At 29.5% G+C, this 17,137-nt stretch overlaps 1 protein-coding gene across 1 annotated transcript in view; it reads right to left on the bottom strand.

Annotated features, from left to right (window-relative positions):
• The window catches only part of LOC142322996 (uncharacterized), a 1,447,060-nt gene that overhangs the window by 262,848 nt on the left and 1,167,075 nt on the right, over positions 1-17,137 (bottom strand). Inside the window, exon 7 of the mRNA XM_075362093.1 lies at positions 2,670-2,785. Within this exon, the coding sequence (XP_075218208.1) occupies positions 2,670-2,785 (116 nt within the window). The remainder of the gene's footprint in view (positions 1-2,669; positions 2,786-17,137) is intronic.

Below are 17,137 nucleotides of genomic sequence, written 5' to 3'. Positions count from 1 at the left end.
ATACCAAATCACAACATGGTATGTACATTGCGATTGGAAAGTCGCTGTGCAGTAAGCTTTAGAATTATATGGTGCACTCTGTTCATTTGGCGTTAACTTGGTTGCTCTGTGGGTTCCTTTGGCGTTGCTCAGTACCAAGACGTCAGTTGTTGAGTTGTAACTGAACGTTTCATTTCTTTTTGTTTCGTTTATCGGAATCAATAGTTGCGAGAAACGTAACGTAATTTCGGTAGAGGAACGCATTTTTCTCGCTAAACAGGTCTTGTGTGATTCATTACATGTCCGTGAAGGTGATTTAATGAAGCACAAGTTTTCTGAAAAGATTCTAAATACTCCTCTTCCTGAAGCAATGCAATTCGAACTCTTATCGAACATTTTCGGGCAACAGGCTTTGTTGAAGACGCAGATCGAAGTGAAAGCACCTAAACTAAACGAACAGAAGCTTGTTAGATGCCGAAAGTCCATCAAAGTCAACGCGTAAGTTAGCACAGCAGCATGATATCTGACTTGCTACCACACGTAAAGCTGTAAGAAAAGTTCTGAAAGTTTTCCCTTACAAAATAATGTATGTTCAAAAACTGAAACCTACAGATCGTACCGAAAGACTAAATTATTTTCAACGGTTTAAACGTTTTATCGAGCAGAATTCCGTAGGTATCCTCGACATTAGTTTTTTTACAGATGAAGCGTGGTTTCATATTTTTGAAAATACAGTTAATAGTGATCGTCATTGTGCTGTTTTAACAAAGTTCATTAGTCAGTTAACAAAAGTAGAAATCAATTACGGTTAGTTCCAATTACATGGTGCCACAGCGCACGCAGCTATCAGTAAAATTGAATTTTTTACGAAATTTCTTTGGTAAACGAAACATTTTGAGCGGTTTGTGGTCTGCAAGATCGCCCGATCTGAGTCCTTCAGATTACTTTCTATGCGAAGCAGCAAAACAAGCAGTGTATCGCAACTGACCACTAGTACAGGCAATTTGTCATCAAAATAGGCTGTATTTGAAAATCCTTACCTACCGATTGATCTTTTGTCCATGCGTTAAGGGTAATGAGAGAAGCTTACTCCAGATTTTTAACATCCCCCTCCCATAGATTTTTGAAGTACTCAAAAAGTTTTCGAAATGCGTTTTTCTATGAATCTATGCATTTTAGAGAAAAAATTTTCAAACAAAAAATGTGGAGGACATTCTCCTCTACAATTAATGTTTTTAAAGTTATGCCGTATAATTTGAAATTGAAATACTAGGTGGCGCTGAAGTTGTAAAAAACGTTGTAAACGACTAGACCGGTTTCGAACACGTGCCCAATTCACAACATTTTCACACTTTCACAAGCTACAGCTCCAAAACGGTAAGTCGTACAAGAAAATTGTATAAATAAAAGTTGTCTGGTTTTTTGAGATTAACAACTTTACCAAATGCAATAGAGACGAAAAACAATTTTTTCCGGTGAAAAAACCGAAAAAACACGTATTTTACAACTTCAGCGCCACCTACTATTTCAATTTCAAATTATACGGCATAACTTCAAAGACATTAATTGTTGAGAAGAATGTCCTCTACATTTTTTGTTTGAAAAACTTTTCTCTAAAATGCATAGATTCAGAGAAAAACGCATTTCAAAAACTTTTTGAGTTTTTCAAAAATCTATGGGAGGCGGTTGTCAAAAATCTGGAGTTAATCTTCCCTCATCACCCCTAACATATGGAAAAAACATCAATCGGTAGGTAAGGATTTTCAAATAAAAATACAAATTGACTGTACTACACGCAAAATTGACGAACTAAACATTTCGTAACGGCATGTGTAGATCTTTGCAAGTTTGTAAGTTTTTTTTTTGTTTTCAGTCATTTGACTGGTTTGTTCAGCTCTCCAAGATTCCCTATCTAGTTTGTAAGTATAATAAAAAAAAAAACGTTAAATTATTCGAAAAAAAATCATAATATCTCTAAAATATTGCTTGTTCAATAAAACTGACATTGTTTGTTTATAGTTAATCAATCGTAAATTCTCTTTTTAATAAATAACGTGTGCTTGATAAATACAAAAAACGACTTCAGAATATCTTACATACAAAATATTAATATAATTTTATATGCAATTCCGTAAAAAAGTAGTGTAAACATAAGAACAAACTCGTTCGCCAACATGTCTTTGCATTCCCGATAATCAATCACTTAACTTAAGCACCCTCCAGTTCTACGATGATCAAATAAGAAAGACATTAAATTATACATTTCCATCTCTGAACGGTATTGACTTGTGCTCTTTTTTTTATTTTATTAATTAATTAATAACCATTACTCCATTTGTCAAATGTATAATATTAAAATAGGTAAAAACTAAAAAAAAAGTCTGTGTATGTATGTTTGTTTTTGTGATAAAATAATACCTTATATTGGTGCCGGAAGAACAAAGATGTATTTATTTTAAATTTTTAAACGAAACTTTTTATTATTAAAGTAAAAGCTATTAATTATAAAGAATTAATTTGCTGATTAAAATTCACATATTATTACATTTAATGTCGATTATAATCATATGGTTGAAATTAAATAACGAGTTAAAATTATGTGTGTAGTTTACACAGAAAAAATTGTAATATTCTAAAACCTTATTATTAAACCGTTTGTATTATTTTATTTAATAAAAATGTGAACTTACTTGTTTTTCCAACTGGTGATGTAATGTTCTATTTGGTTGTGTTTTCAAATACTCTTTGACAGTGGTACCATCTGCTGAAGGGGCTAATCTAACTGTCCCTTGATATCTTGCCCTTTCTGAAAAAAAAAACAAATAAGAATATTTTTAATTTGTAAATTTTTACGTTTACGTATTAAAATATAAAATAATTTTACCATTTAACATTAACGTCTGATAATTAAACGTTTTTTTTGTAACTTCAAGGCTGAAAAGTAAAAACAAAAAGAAAAAAGAATGGACGGGGGAAAAACAATTTATTTGACGGATTTATACAAAGAATATACAATACAATACTATTACTGAAGCAAATTGGAAATCGTTTACAAAAAAAAGATTTCTTAAAATGTAAAACTCGCTGGCTATTTCGATTATTAAATAATCATCATCAGTAGTAGATGTTTGTTTAAATAATACTACAAACAAAGTAGTATTTTTTAACTAAATAGTAAAAAAATTAAAATGTTTTTGATTAAATAATATTTTATTATTACCGTATTTTTTATTGTTCTTATTCTTCTTAATTTATTATTTTATTACTTTTTGAAGTACAACTTCCTCGGTTTCAACTGATGATGACTGTTTAACAGTCGAAATGGGCATTAATTTAATTTTAGATCTTGAGTAGTAAAGTGTTTGGTGTAAATGGTTTTTGAGCTTTGTCTAACGATTTATTGACGTAATTTAGATTTAGATAATTGGAAATCTCCAAAAACATATGGGTAATAAGCGGTTCCTACACCGATAATGCGCAAAAAAAAATTAATCGGCATTAGACATTAAAAAATGCTTTTCAAAATTTATCTTTTGAAAAGGATAAAGATTTTGTTGTCGCAATATTTTTCTGCTGCAATTTAAATGTTTTTGTTTTATTTAAAAATTCTATATTACGCGGTTAGGATATCCATGTTTGTTAAACAGACTGACGTATAATTATAAAAATAAAAGTTTCAATAAAAAAAACGGAATAAACGAGTTATAAGAAGATTAATAAATTATGCACCTTAAATAAAACACATACATATAATATTACAGGTATGATACTTTTATATTATACAGTGGATATACACGTCTAGTTTCGTGTTTTAACATAAAAAATTATTACTTTAAAAGTTAAAAATTTATGATAGAACGGCTTTTGTTTTCTCCCCCTTCAAAGAAAATTTTTACAGAGATGTTTTAAAAGCGGAACCGACTGTTGTGTATACGCAAAAGTATTATAGTCTAAAGACAAACAGAGGGTGAACATGGGAGAGAGAGCGAGTCGGAAAATAGGGTAAAATAAGCTTGGTATGGGTTATAGAGCGGCAAATTGAGCCCACCTGGTGCTCACCGATGCGACACTCAACTCCATAATTCATCCACAACACTATAAACTGTTAACAAAAAAAAAATAAATAAATAAAGTAGTTCGCGCCAAACTCTTTACGCAACTTGATGACAGATAACGAAACAACACAGCAATCGTTTTACTTATATTTTTTTTTCTAAAAGAAAATAAAAACTGAACTAAAAAGTTTATACAGGCTAAAGATAAAACTGGTATTTTTTACGCTTATATAAATAACCTTTAAATGCAATAAAGTAGCATTTTAATTTATATATAATTTTTAAATTACCGAAGAGTAGCGTTTTTGTAAATTTTCGCAGACAATTGCATATATTTTTATTAATTAGACTTGAAAATTTTCACACAACTTTTTAACTGACGTGAAAACATGTAGACAATAAAATTCACTTAAGTCAAACGTAATTTAATAATTCATTAAGTATCTTTTCACATTCATTTAATAAAATGCTGATTAAAAGTAAAATATATCTAACTAGGTTAGTATTTAGTAATGTATTTTTGTGAAAGTGTTCGTTTTTACCTCCATAACACGCAATCAGCTGCACATCGTTTTATGTAATAAATGTCAGACATTATATATTAATCATACAAAAGTTTTATCACTATTTAAAAAAAAATTGATTTAAAATCAATATTTTCTTCTAAACTTAAACAATAAACTAAGAATATAAAAAAATCTGGTAAAGTATTGCATGATTTTCCCGGCTACTAATTATGAAAATTAAACAAGTTATGAGTCAATAAAACAAAAAAAAAACAAAAAAATTGAATATATATTTTTTAGCGGTGGGGAATAAATTTTAAGAAAGATTTATAAGAATATTCATATAAAGTTAAGCTTAAAAAATTTTATTTTTTTCTCTAAATCTAATATCCCTCCTTCAATAGAGGCTAAAATAAGAAAAAAAAAATTCATGCATTTTAGGTCTGAGGACTTTAATTTAAAAAGAAATTAGACATACGTGATAGCTCTAAGTATTACTATGTAAACTTCAAAAAGGTTTTGAAAAATATTTAAAGAGAAAGGAGATAGAGCAAAAGAACAAAAAAACATATTAGATTTTAAGAGGTGGGGGGGGGGGTTAATTTTTTGGTAATTATTTATATATTTATTGTAGATAATAAATTTCCTTTAATAAAGTTTTCTCTAAAATGTGTCTGAAGAAAATCAAAGTTGGTCTTTTGTCGTGATATCTCCCCACTTAACAAATTTTGAAAAAAAATTAATTAATATATAATGTTACAATAAGTCAAGAAAATAACTACATATTTAACAGGTATATAAGAATGATAGGTATATATTTTGATAAATAAATAAAAAGAATTGCTCCACCATTTACCTGAATTGATTTGCAACTATTCCCAACTTTTGGCCAGCAGAACGATATCATTCGCGAAGGCTAAGCAATTGCATTTCTTTTGTTCCTATTTTGATTACGCTGTTTTCATTCACTCTGCAGTTTCATTCCCTAATCAATTTCTCTAGATAACAGTTGAAGAGCAAGGATGAAAGCCATCCCCATGTCTTACTTCAACTTTGATTTCGAACAGTTGGGAAATTTCACTCATGAATTTTACTTTGGAATAGGTGTTTGTGTAACTTTGAACACATTCGTTGACCTGTTGTCTAGTTTAAGATCGTTTAGCGTGATTATTAAGGAAATCCTATCTACGTAATCATATGCTTTTTGGAAATCTATGAATGTAATTACGTATTTTATGCTTGCGTATTTGTAGTAGCAGATAAATTCATGTTTATTTAATTAGTGTTTAATGTATTTATGAACAGAGTAATGTTATTCCCATAAAAGTAAATATTTTGAACAAATTCGTCAGACAATCTGTTATTTAACTTATTCTAAACAAAAAACGAAGTACAATAGATAGATTAATGTTTTATGCTGTACAACGCGTAAATAGGTTTGTTTTTTTGGTCTCAAACAAATATTTGTGTTTTTTTTAAAAACTAAATCAGTATTATTTTCCCGTCTAGATAGCGCCATATCAAAGCTGTAGCTGTAGAAGGAAACTATTATAATCGGTCCAATTTGGGCATTGCGGTTTTCGCCGGATCTTGACGTTTTGACACCTAAGGAACCCAAATAAACCAGATCGAAATTTCCTAGATGTTAATGTTCGTATGTACATGTGTTCGGTGTTGGGCTCTAAATCTCCTTATATCTCCAGAACTACTGGACTGATTTTGAACAAACTTGGTCAGTTATGGGGGATTGATACCATTTAATTTACAACTCAAAAGGTCAAGGGGGTGAGGCTGCAGAGCAAGGTTACCCTCAGTATCTCGAGATTTCAGCTAATTATGGTCATTTTTTTCTTAAGCACATTTGTTTAGAATTAAAAAATAACAATTTCTGCAAAAAATATTTTTGTAAAATCGCACCTCCTACCCAAAAAAAGGACTAAATTATTGCTATGTTGTGACGTTACAAGTGAGCGGTAAAATTAAATAAATGAATAATATTTAATGAGTAAAAAGGTAATGCGGTCTGGCTGGGTTTCGAACCTATCACCCAGTTGATTCAGCACCTGGTACGTTAAGCCTCTCGGCTACACCAGTGTGCCGACCGTACAAGCAAAATTTGTTCTATAGAAGTTGTGAAATTAAATTAGTTTAGTTAGTGCCTACCGTCGCTGCTAGTACCGCCACACCCGCGCAAATTAAGTGCCGATTGTGCGTACGCTTTAGTTAGAATCTTTGAATTAAATAAACGAAAAAATATTATATTTAAATAAAATTATAAATATTTTAAGTTAAGTTGTGTGCGTAAGCCGTCCATTAGAAACAATCCACAGTTGTAGTTATATATACACACCACAGTTTTATATATATATATACACAACTGTGTTGCCTACTTTTTATTAAATATTAGTATCATTTCATAAATACCATACAAGGGCATGCAAATCATAAAATCTTAAAGTTATTAATAACGGGTCTACTTGCGTCATTTATTAAAAAACAGATTATGGTACTTAGTTAAAAAAAAATCTTGCAACTAACTTTTTTTTTCTGAAAACTCGTTGACTATTTTTTTTTAATCGTACATCCAAGATGTACAATTATACTCTGTACCAATTCAATATTAGATATTAAAATGGTATCAAGTTCATTTCCATCCATTCCTAAAAAGGTAATGCACTGATATAGTTATACGTTTGATGTATTACGTACATGAAGATATTAAATTCGTCTCAATCAATATTATAGCTACTGATGGTCTCATCAGAAAGTGTAATTTAATTTATGGAAACATTTTGACCTTTTTATCTGCTTTTAGGCATTCTATTCTCTTTAAAGTAGATTTAACTGTAATAAATAAAAGTTAATGAAACATAATGTCACCAACAATCATTAAAATAACAAATTTAGCTCATACAATAACACAGCCTATCTTAAGATAATTATTATTACTCTTTTTAATTACTACTAAGCTAATTTGTTAAGCAAATTTTATTGCTTAAATAATTTGGAATGAAATAAATATTTTAAAACGTTAAAGGTGATTATTATAAACAAAGACTGGTTTTAAAATAATAAATAAAAAAAGTTTCTAAGAATTACTTTTTTTTTAATTTGTATAAAAAGTTACAAAAAAAAACTTATGTAAATGTAATTTTTCCACTTCTTGCTTTATTTCCCCCCTATTTATTATTTTCACAAACAACTCTGCTCATCAGCATTTTAAAGGTAAATTAGATTAAAAATATAATTAAAATACTAAAAATAATTCTGAGAATACTTCCATCGGTGAATGTGAAGGGAAATCTATCTCTCTCTCAAATGTTTTGATGAACTGGGATAAAGTACTAAACATATAGGAAAAAATAAAGCAATAAAACACTGTAATGTAACGATACTAAAAATATACTATACTGAGAACAGTAGCCAGTACAAAGCCATTTCATGTTCAAGATTTTTACGCGACTACCAAAAAGGAGTGCGTAATGTATTTAGGGTGTATGTTTGTTCCACCGTAGTTGCTCAACGATTGAACCGGTTTACATGTATGACCCCGCGTAACCAGAAATGTCTTAAGATATATATATATATATATATATGTTTGAATAAATTTAAACAATTTGGAAAAAAAATTACATTATAGACAAAATTTTCACCCGCACACTCTTTAATTTTCCTGTATTAAAGAACAATGTTTGTCAGCAATATTTTAGGTAATTTCAAAAGAAAGTTACCTATTGTAATGGGTACTATGATTCGACATCCGAAAAATTTCGACATGATCTTCGCGTTTCACATCCCCCAGACCCCCATACCACCTGCAGCTCAATAGTTTATATACACATTTATATATATATATTTCACTTTTTGTGGACACGACAACTGCCGTAATTTTGCGCCAATCACTTTCAAATTGTTTCTTAAAAAACATTCGACCCAAAATCTCCGTTCGGTTAGTTAACAGCCAAACTAAAACCATAGGGGTGGAAATGGAATGGCTTTTTCGAAAAAAAAAATATTGCTATAACTTTTTTGTTAAGTAAAATATCAAATTCGTTTAAAGTTTCTATTATTCTTTGGATAAGGGCCTAAAACTTATCTAAGTAAAGATTTTTCATATCACCAACCATTGGCTCAGGAGGTGGAAAAAATGGGGTTTTGAAAACAAAAAAAAAACCATAATCTCTCTAAGCACAGTACTGAATCGGTTTAAAAGGCTCGTTAGTCCTATAAACATTACATAATACTTTTGTCAGACATAATTTTTGATACAACCAACCCTTACCGCAAGGGATGACTAAAATGCTAAATGTGTGAACTTTTTTACATGCAACCATTGTCGTAATGAGTAAAATCCTCTATTTAGCACCGGTGAAATCTACCTCCGCCTTCCGGCGTGCCGAAAGGGATTTTTTTTGCAGTCGTGTTTTTTCACTTTTTAATCTTTATCACTTGTTTTATATATATAAATCTTTATATATTTATAAAAATATAATAATCAAATAAATATTAAAACTGGATTTAAATATATTTATATATTTAATTACCTACAAAGAAAATGGTTGTCACATTAGATTTGCTGATTAAGAGGATAAACTTCATTACTCATACAAAAGATAATATCTTATATTACAATAAACATTTTCATCGTACCTTGTATAACTTTTCTTCACACAAAATACAAAAACTAAACATCTATTTGTGATTTTTTAGAAAAACCCTTTGTAACAAAAACTCTTAGAAGATAGTTTTCAACAAATTTTACTAATAATCTTAAAACTAGTGGGCCCTCATAGATTTATTAAACAATCTTTATCAGATTGTTGTGTAAAACTAATAGATCTGACTTTATAATAACAGGATAGCAGAGATTGGAGAAAAATTGAGGAACGTTACATAACGTCCACTATAAAATAGCAAGAAAAAACATTTTAACCGTCAAAATTAAAACTTTATCGTGACTACGTCTAAGAAATTGGCTTCTGGGTTTGGAAACCGTGAGAATAAAACAAAAGGAAAATCCAAATCTGCATTGGAAGGGGATCTCACCAATTTAAAGGGAAGTTCACTGAAAATCAAAACTTTTTCGTAAAAAACTTCAAGCTATTACAACTCCAAACAAAATGGCTGCAGTTTAATAACGTAATGGCTACCCTTAATAACGGCTTACAGTACACCAAATAGTGGTCTCGTAACGAAAAATAGATCGACGTTTTGGATTAGACCTATTTTGCTAAATTTTATTTTTTTGCGTTCAAGGGAAAGTTTTTTTTTTTTTATATTCCCACCTACTCCTCTGGAACGGATCTACAATCAAAGGGAAAGTTATTTAAGGGTTGGCATATTATATGAACACTCAGTATATCTAACAAAATAAAGTCCAACACATATAGATCATTTTATAACTGCTTTTTTTGCTGGATTTCGGCCATTCTAGCCTGAGTTAAAAAATATGCATCTTAATAGGTGATTTTTGACGCCATTGAACTTTTTTTCCACTTTTATATTCTACAATTACAGAGAAAGTTATATTTTTTATTCTTTTAAAGAATTGTATTCAAAAATATTTAACTAATAATACATCTTTTATTATAATAGAAGTAAAGTAATATAAAAGGTATGGAAATAAAAAAAGATAGAAAACTTTCTGGGAAAAACTAGGAGAATTTAGGAGGGATAGATCATGTGTGAAATCCATACTAGGTACAGGATTAAAATTGTAACATTGAAAAAAGCTTATGACTGCGTCGATCAAGAATTTCTTTTTAGAATAAATATGTAGGAGTAGATAGGAAAACACTAAATATAATTAATGACACACTAACAAAAACAATTTCAAAAGTTAAATTCTAAAATGAAATGACTGGTGTTTTATTAGATGTAATTTTCTTGATAAATAAATCAAACCGTACTGTTTTGCTCACCGTTATTATATATTTATTATGTCTTAATATATTCTCGAATAAGTACGTCACCTCTTGCAACTCGCTCTAAAACTGAGAACGCGTTTTTGAGATACAAAACTTTTCTGTCACATCAATATTTGGCACCCATTAGTATGAATCGTGTAGATTTATGTGTTTATAATGAATGAGCAATCTCTGCTAAAAATATATGGTAACTTATTCTTAAAAATGAATAATATTCTCCTTTACTAAACCAGATAACGGAACGGTTTTCTTATGACTCGATACAATATTTCGGTTACGAAAAAAGGCTTCATTGTGCTACCGTTGCCATTATTAATAAATTGCCAAACTACTTGAATGAAAAACCACTTAATTTAAAATACAATTATAAGATTTTACTTTACGGAACAATTTATTCTGTTGAATTTTAAAAGAATACTAATTAAAAATAAAATTAAAAAATTCGCTTTAATTACATTCCGTTCAACATGTACTTATGAATGTGCTCAAAATAATTTTCAATAACGGCTTCTAAACTGTAAATTATTTTGCGGTAATCTTTTTATATTAAATGTGTTTCCCTTAAAATTATTTCTACTGTTTTTATTTAAATAATTAATGTGGTCTTTAAACGTATCTATTTTCTATCTTATGATTTGTTTTTATATTTATAATCTATCTTATACTGACGTGATCTATGTAATGCATTTTTATGTACCGGTGAGAATAACTATTTATTTATTTATTTACTTGAAGGAATTGTCAGAACCGTTCGATATTGGAACAGGGATTAGATAATGCGATGGGTTTTCACCACTTTCATTCAACGGTTATCTCAAGAAAGTTATCCGGGAAAATATCTACTCGGATACAATAAAGAAGACAGAAAATTAACTGTTTTTCTGTTTCTAGACGATATAGCCATTCTTACAGAAAAAATTAAGGACGCGTTTTCTAAAACCCAAACAGAAGTACTAATAAGAAGTTACAGTGAAAGTTGTCCTAAATATTATCTTTGAAAAATGTAGTTCATCGCAATAAAAAGAACGGTGAGCAGGAAGATAAAAACAAAAATGCAAGTACTTGGGAGAACCATTCCTACCAAATGATCAAGAAAAATAATCGCTGCAGGACAACAAACAGAGAATGAAACTAGCATACAAACCGTCAGAAAATATCAACGACAAAAAATTAATTTCGATCAAGGCAAAAATAAGTCATTATTGCACAGTAGTGAGACGAGAAATATTGTACGCAATATAATGCCATTCTTTGAATGGCGATGGACGTATTCGATTAATTAAGAATCTGGAGAAGGTAATATTACGAACAATTCTGGTACCCCAAGACAATGAAAGGGGAGAGTAAAATGAGATTCACGGAAAAACTACATAAATTATAAAGAATGGAATGCAGTGAGAAACAGAAGGCTCAACTACTTCGGTAACTTATACCGAATCGGTGGAGGAAGGATAATTAACACTATTTCCAGCTACTTCTATAGCAAATAAATAAAAACCGATGGGGAGAGAACGATTAAGAATGGATATTGAAGAACAAACAATCCTGAACTGAGAAAGGTTCAGAGAGATAATCAAAAAGTACGAAAAAGTACGAATCAAAAGTTTTCAGGATAGTAACAGAAGGGGAGTGGGCTACTCAGTGGTGAGAAGGGAAGCAGCGAGAGCAGAAGTAGTATTGCGTGGATGGACGGGGAGAAGAGTAAAACCAAAACAAGGACTGCTATACGTGGTCCATAGATGACCTGAACAAAAAAAAGAAGCAATACGCAATTTTTGATCATATTTTCTCCATCCTGCTTTTTTATTATTCTGAAGTAAAATTATGCCTTTCTGAAATAACCTGAATATGAATATTAAACGATCAAAATGGCTCTCTAGTCTGTAAAATAAATAAAAAATTCCTCAAAATAAAACTGTTTGTAAACGATTCAAGAGATCTAACAGAAAATTGTACTGTTTTGCTATGTCCTGATAAGAAAATGACGTAATTTTTCATAATTTATATCATTTCATTTCATAGTAAATACTTTTTTTAGTATAACACATTTTTTTTGTAGTATAACTTTAATTTTTATGTTTTCTACTTATTTACATCCTTTTATTTTTACGCCCTTTTACATTTTACTTCTTACTTGTAACATTCAGTACGATGAAATGTATAATCATTTATTTAAATAAAATCAGGATAAAATTATTTGTTTTAAAACAAACGAATCTCGTTAAATATAATTAAATTAAATTACATTGGCCTTCAAGCCAATTGTGAAAGTTAGCAAATACATTATCTGAAAAATTAAGTTTTCGCATTTGTGTTTTACGTATAAACGTATTTGAACTGAAAACTCAGATATTTCAGCTGACAGCTCTACCTAGAAGAAATGCCGTCGGGAATTTTATTCTCATGGCCTGACACAACAGCACAATAACCCAGCCAAGTTTTATACCTGCGAAATACATATGCAGTAAAAGGATTAATTTACTATAGAAATACTTTACTTACTTGCTATAGAATAATTTACTTTATTTACTATAGAAATATTTTATTTTAAGATCAATTTTGACAATTTGCTAATGCTAAACTCAAAACGATGTAATGATACGACTGATAAATTAGATATAATTAAATGTATTTATGCGTGTGTTTTCGTAAATAAATGTCTTCATGTATTAGTGACATGTTCATTTATAATGCAGTAGAAGTTAATAAAGATTTAATTAATTTATTAGTAAATATTAATTAATTAATTACATATTTATTATAATTAATAAATATAATTATATTTAATTACATAATTCACTTACATGTCATATATATCATCCTCATCTCATTGTGCCATGGGGGGTTTGCTTATTATTCACTAGTTGAACAAATTGCGTAAAGTCAGTTATTTTTACACGGATTTGAATACTAGATCGTGGATACCGGTGTTCTTTAGTGGGTGGGTTTCAATTAACCACACATCTCAGGAACGGTCGACCTGACACTGTACAAGACTACACTTCATTTACACTCATACATATCATCCTAATTCATCCTCTGAAGTATTATCTGAATGGTAATTACCGGAGGCTAAACAGGAAAAAGAAAAAGTTTAAAAAAGAAAAAAATCAGATTGCACGGCGTAAAGACCGAGTCCCGGTGGGGGGATCCTTTCAGGTCCCCTCATTAGAGACATGGCGCCTAAACGACCGAGTCCCGGCTATCTGGCGGGAACTTTGTTCCCGACGAGATAGTGGCTATGGCACTCCTAGGAGCATAGTTTATGTTTAGTTGCGGATTCGACTCCGTGGGGGCGGGGAAAAAAGAAGAAGAATAAAATTTGAACAGATTGCAATGTACACGTTAGGAATTTAAAAAATAATTAATTTTCTTGAAGTTTCACTAGAAGATGTTTCAAATATCAAAATAACTTCAGGTAATATACAAAAACCATTTGATAAATTTCCAGAATACCGATTAATGTGAGATTTTTTCAAGCCTGCTTTTAGTTCAAATACACTTATTCCGGATATTGTTTTTGATACAATCACAAAAATTTAGAATAGTTTAAATTATAAAAATATCCACCTACTTATTTCATGGATTACTTCTTTTTTTTTATAAATCTCTTTTCTGTAAACCATTTTTTCATATTTGAAAATAGGAAAATAAATTACGTGAACGTGGAAGCAATTCGTACAGTAATTATTATGATTTGCTTGAGCAATTGCTATTTCATGAGCTGGTACATTGTCATGATGAAAACCCACCATTTTTCCTCGATTTCATTGCGGTCTAAAGTAATAGATTTTGCTTGATTTCATTTTGCAATTGATCTGATTAATAAAGTTAAATTTTTAGTTTTTTTTTAATTTTTAAACTAATAAATAAATATTTTTTGTGCATCTCAAATAATATTTGCTATAAACTTTATAGCCAACTAACGAATTTTCCAGTTTTTGGAGCACTTCTCTACTAGTTTTACCCGTGATTTCGTTCCCATGATTCTTTCGTTTTTTTTCTGGTTCATAATGATGAATCTATGCTTTCATCGACGGTTATGAATCATTTGGCAGAAGTTCATTAGGATTACTTTTCAACAGCTTTAAAATGCTAACTTTTAATACGATTATGTTTTTGTAGATTAGATATGTTAATTTTCCATTATGCAGTCGTCAAAAACTTTACAGGCTCTGAAATGATCTTTTGTCTCAAAATGTTTCAAAATAATTAAATTACATACTGTGTGATACTCGTTTATTTCTATTTTTTATTCGGATCAAATGCTGTTTACTTTAAATGTTGTAACAAACAAACTTTTCAATGAAATTATGACAAGAATCATAAACTTTGGCTTATGTATTTGTCAGCTATCATAACAGTTATTATAAGTTACGTCGTAACAGTACATAATTATATTAGTTATAATAAATCATATCAGTTACGTGGTGAACCACCTGTTGCAATTATGAATAATTATTACTTTGGAAATAAATATTACCTATTAAAAAAATATGTACCTATATTAAAATATTACCTTTAATAGTAATATTACTACGAATAAAAATTACTTTAAGTAATAATTATTACTTTATTATTATTACCTCCACTCATATTACTTCGCTACAACAAACCAGTAACAAGAGTTCAATAATGATCACAAAAAACAAGTAAAATGATCATGCACTGTTTCTCCAAAGTTAGTTTTTAGTGTAATCTTAGTACGAGATCACCATCGTACATCGTTTACATTAAAAAGAAACAAGCCAGCAATTAATTGCGTAACTTTCACAAATACGCTTATCAAGTTTTGCAATTTATTTTCAATCAAACACCCTATTTGTATCTTTATGATAAAATAATTCTTTTTTATTGAAAAACAATAACCAAAACTATGAATTATGTTTTTCAATTTTTTGTGAGAATAGATGACTGTCCACAGATCCAACTAGATGGAATTTTCATTCCATACTCTGACCACGTACGGCAACTTGGGCTCCACTTTGACCGTCATTTGATTTCGAAATTATCACGTAAGAGAAAAAAGGAAACAGTTAAACACAAGGTAAAAGAAGCTTTATTGGTTATCAGGTAGGAATTCACAGCTGTCGTCGCTGTCCAACAAATTTTTAATAAGATTCTACAACTGATTTGGACGTTTAGCATAGAGATATAATGCCATTAGAGATATAAATACAACGAGCAAGCGCAACATTGAAATTATACAACGTTTCCAGAATAAGTTGGCGAGATCCATTGCAGAAACACCGTGGCTCGCACGGAACGAAGAAATTCACGACTATCTAGAATTACCTTATGTTCGCGAAGAGATCAAACCGTTTGGTTCAAATTATAGACAGCGATTAGATAATCCTGTGAACTTGTTAGCAGTTAATCTCCTAGACAACAGTGCCAGCGACTGAAACGCCTACATGTGCTTTTTGTAATATAATTTTCTCGTGGTTCCTTACTCGGAACCATTGTAGGTAAACAAATTTTAAGGCAAAAAAAAGAAAAAAGTAGGTAAAAATATTCATTTCTAATTTTATGATAATGAAATAAATAAATAGAAAAAAAGATTATTTTTACACTTGTGGAAGACTTAATGAAAGTTGAACGGTGAGACTATCGTTTTGTCTTGTTTTTCTTTTCCAAACACGTACAGTAACTGAAAGTACAAGTGAAGACAGAATGGCTTTTGTTGATATGTCAATCAGTTGTGCCTTATGCTTGACTTCTACTTGTTTCAATTCAAATCTTACGGTAATTCATCGGGATTTATCCGGATGTGTCATTTCTACAATGATAAATATATATATCTGCATTTATTAAAAATACGACATTCATATAAAATGTTAAACGAAAAAGTCCTTTATGAATATCCAAAAAGCACAAAAATGGATGAACTCCAATAGGCGGTAAAAAGAAAAATACAACGTATTTTTGCGCATCGCCAAAATACAAAATGTTAACCAAAAGTGGCTAGCTTTTGGTTAATTAGCCAGCTTAATTAATCTATTAGCCAGCTTCAGTTACTTCTTCTTGTATTTAAAAAATAAAAAAATAAAATATGTATCGTGATAAATTTTAATTTTATCGATTTAAACAATTTTTTTTATTAAATATAAAACTAATTATTTAATTAAATTTTAAATCATTTCATTTTAATTTTTGAAGCAATGGAGATAAACAAAATAAAGCAATAACCAACATTTTTAAAAATTTGTATATTAGCGTCAAAACTTTGAAAAATATGTTTTCGTTTTTTTTTTTAATTTTTGGGGATTTTTTAATGATTAAAATATTAACAAAAATTGATTTTAAATAAATTAATATGGAAATGAAAAAAGAAAAAAATTTTTTTTTTAATTTCGGAGCTTCCACATCAGGGGAGAGTATTAAATTTTTTTGGTGGCTTTATTGTTTAACAAAATACTTTTTAACAATTTTTCCTTCTTTGTGGGGGCATTTAAAATCAAGGTGAAGTATTCGGGTAAAATTAATTTGTAAGAAAATAATCATTAAGTGGTGATAGTAAATTCAAACAAAAAAACCTTTTAAAATTGTTTAAAAAATTTAAAGATATTTTTTTAATTATATATATATATATATATATATAAATATATGTACTCAAATCTAGCAATAGCGACGAAGCATTGCAGGATCAGCTAGTTCTTGATAAACAAAA

The sequence above is a fragment of the Lycorma delicatula genome, chromosome 4, assembly GCF_047948215.1.
Source record: "Lycorma delicatula isolate Av1 chromosome 4, ASM4794821v1, whole genome shotgun sequence".
Taxonomy (NCBI): Eukaryota; Metazoa; Arthropoda; class Insecta; order Hemiptera; family Fulgoridae; genus Lycorma; species Lycorma delicatula.
The sequence above is the reverse complement of the archived record's forward strand: the minus strand, read 5'-3'. Positions and strand labels throughout refer to the sequence as shown.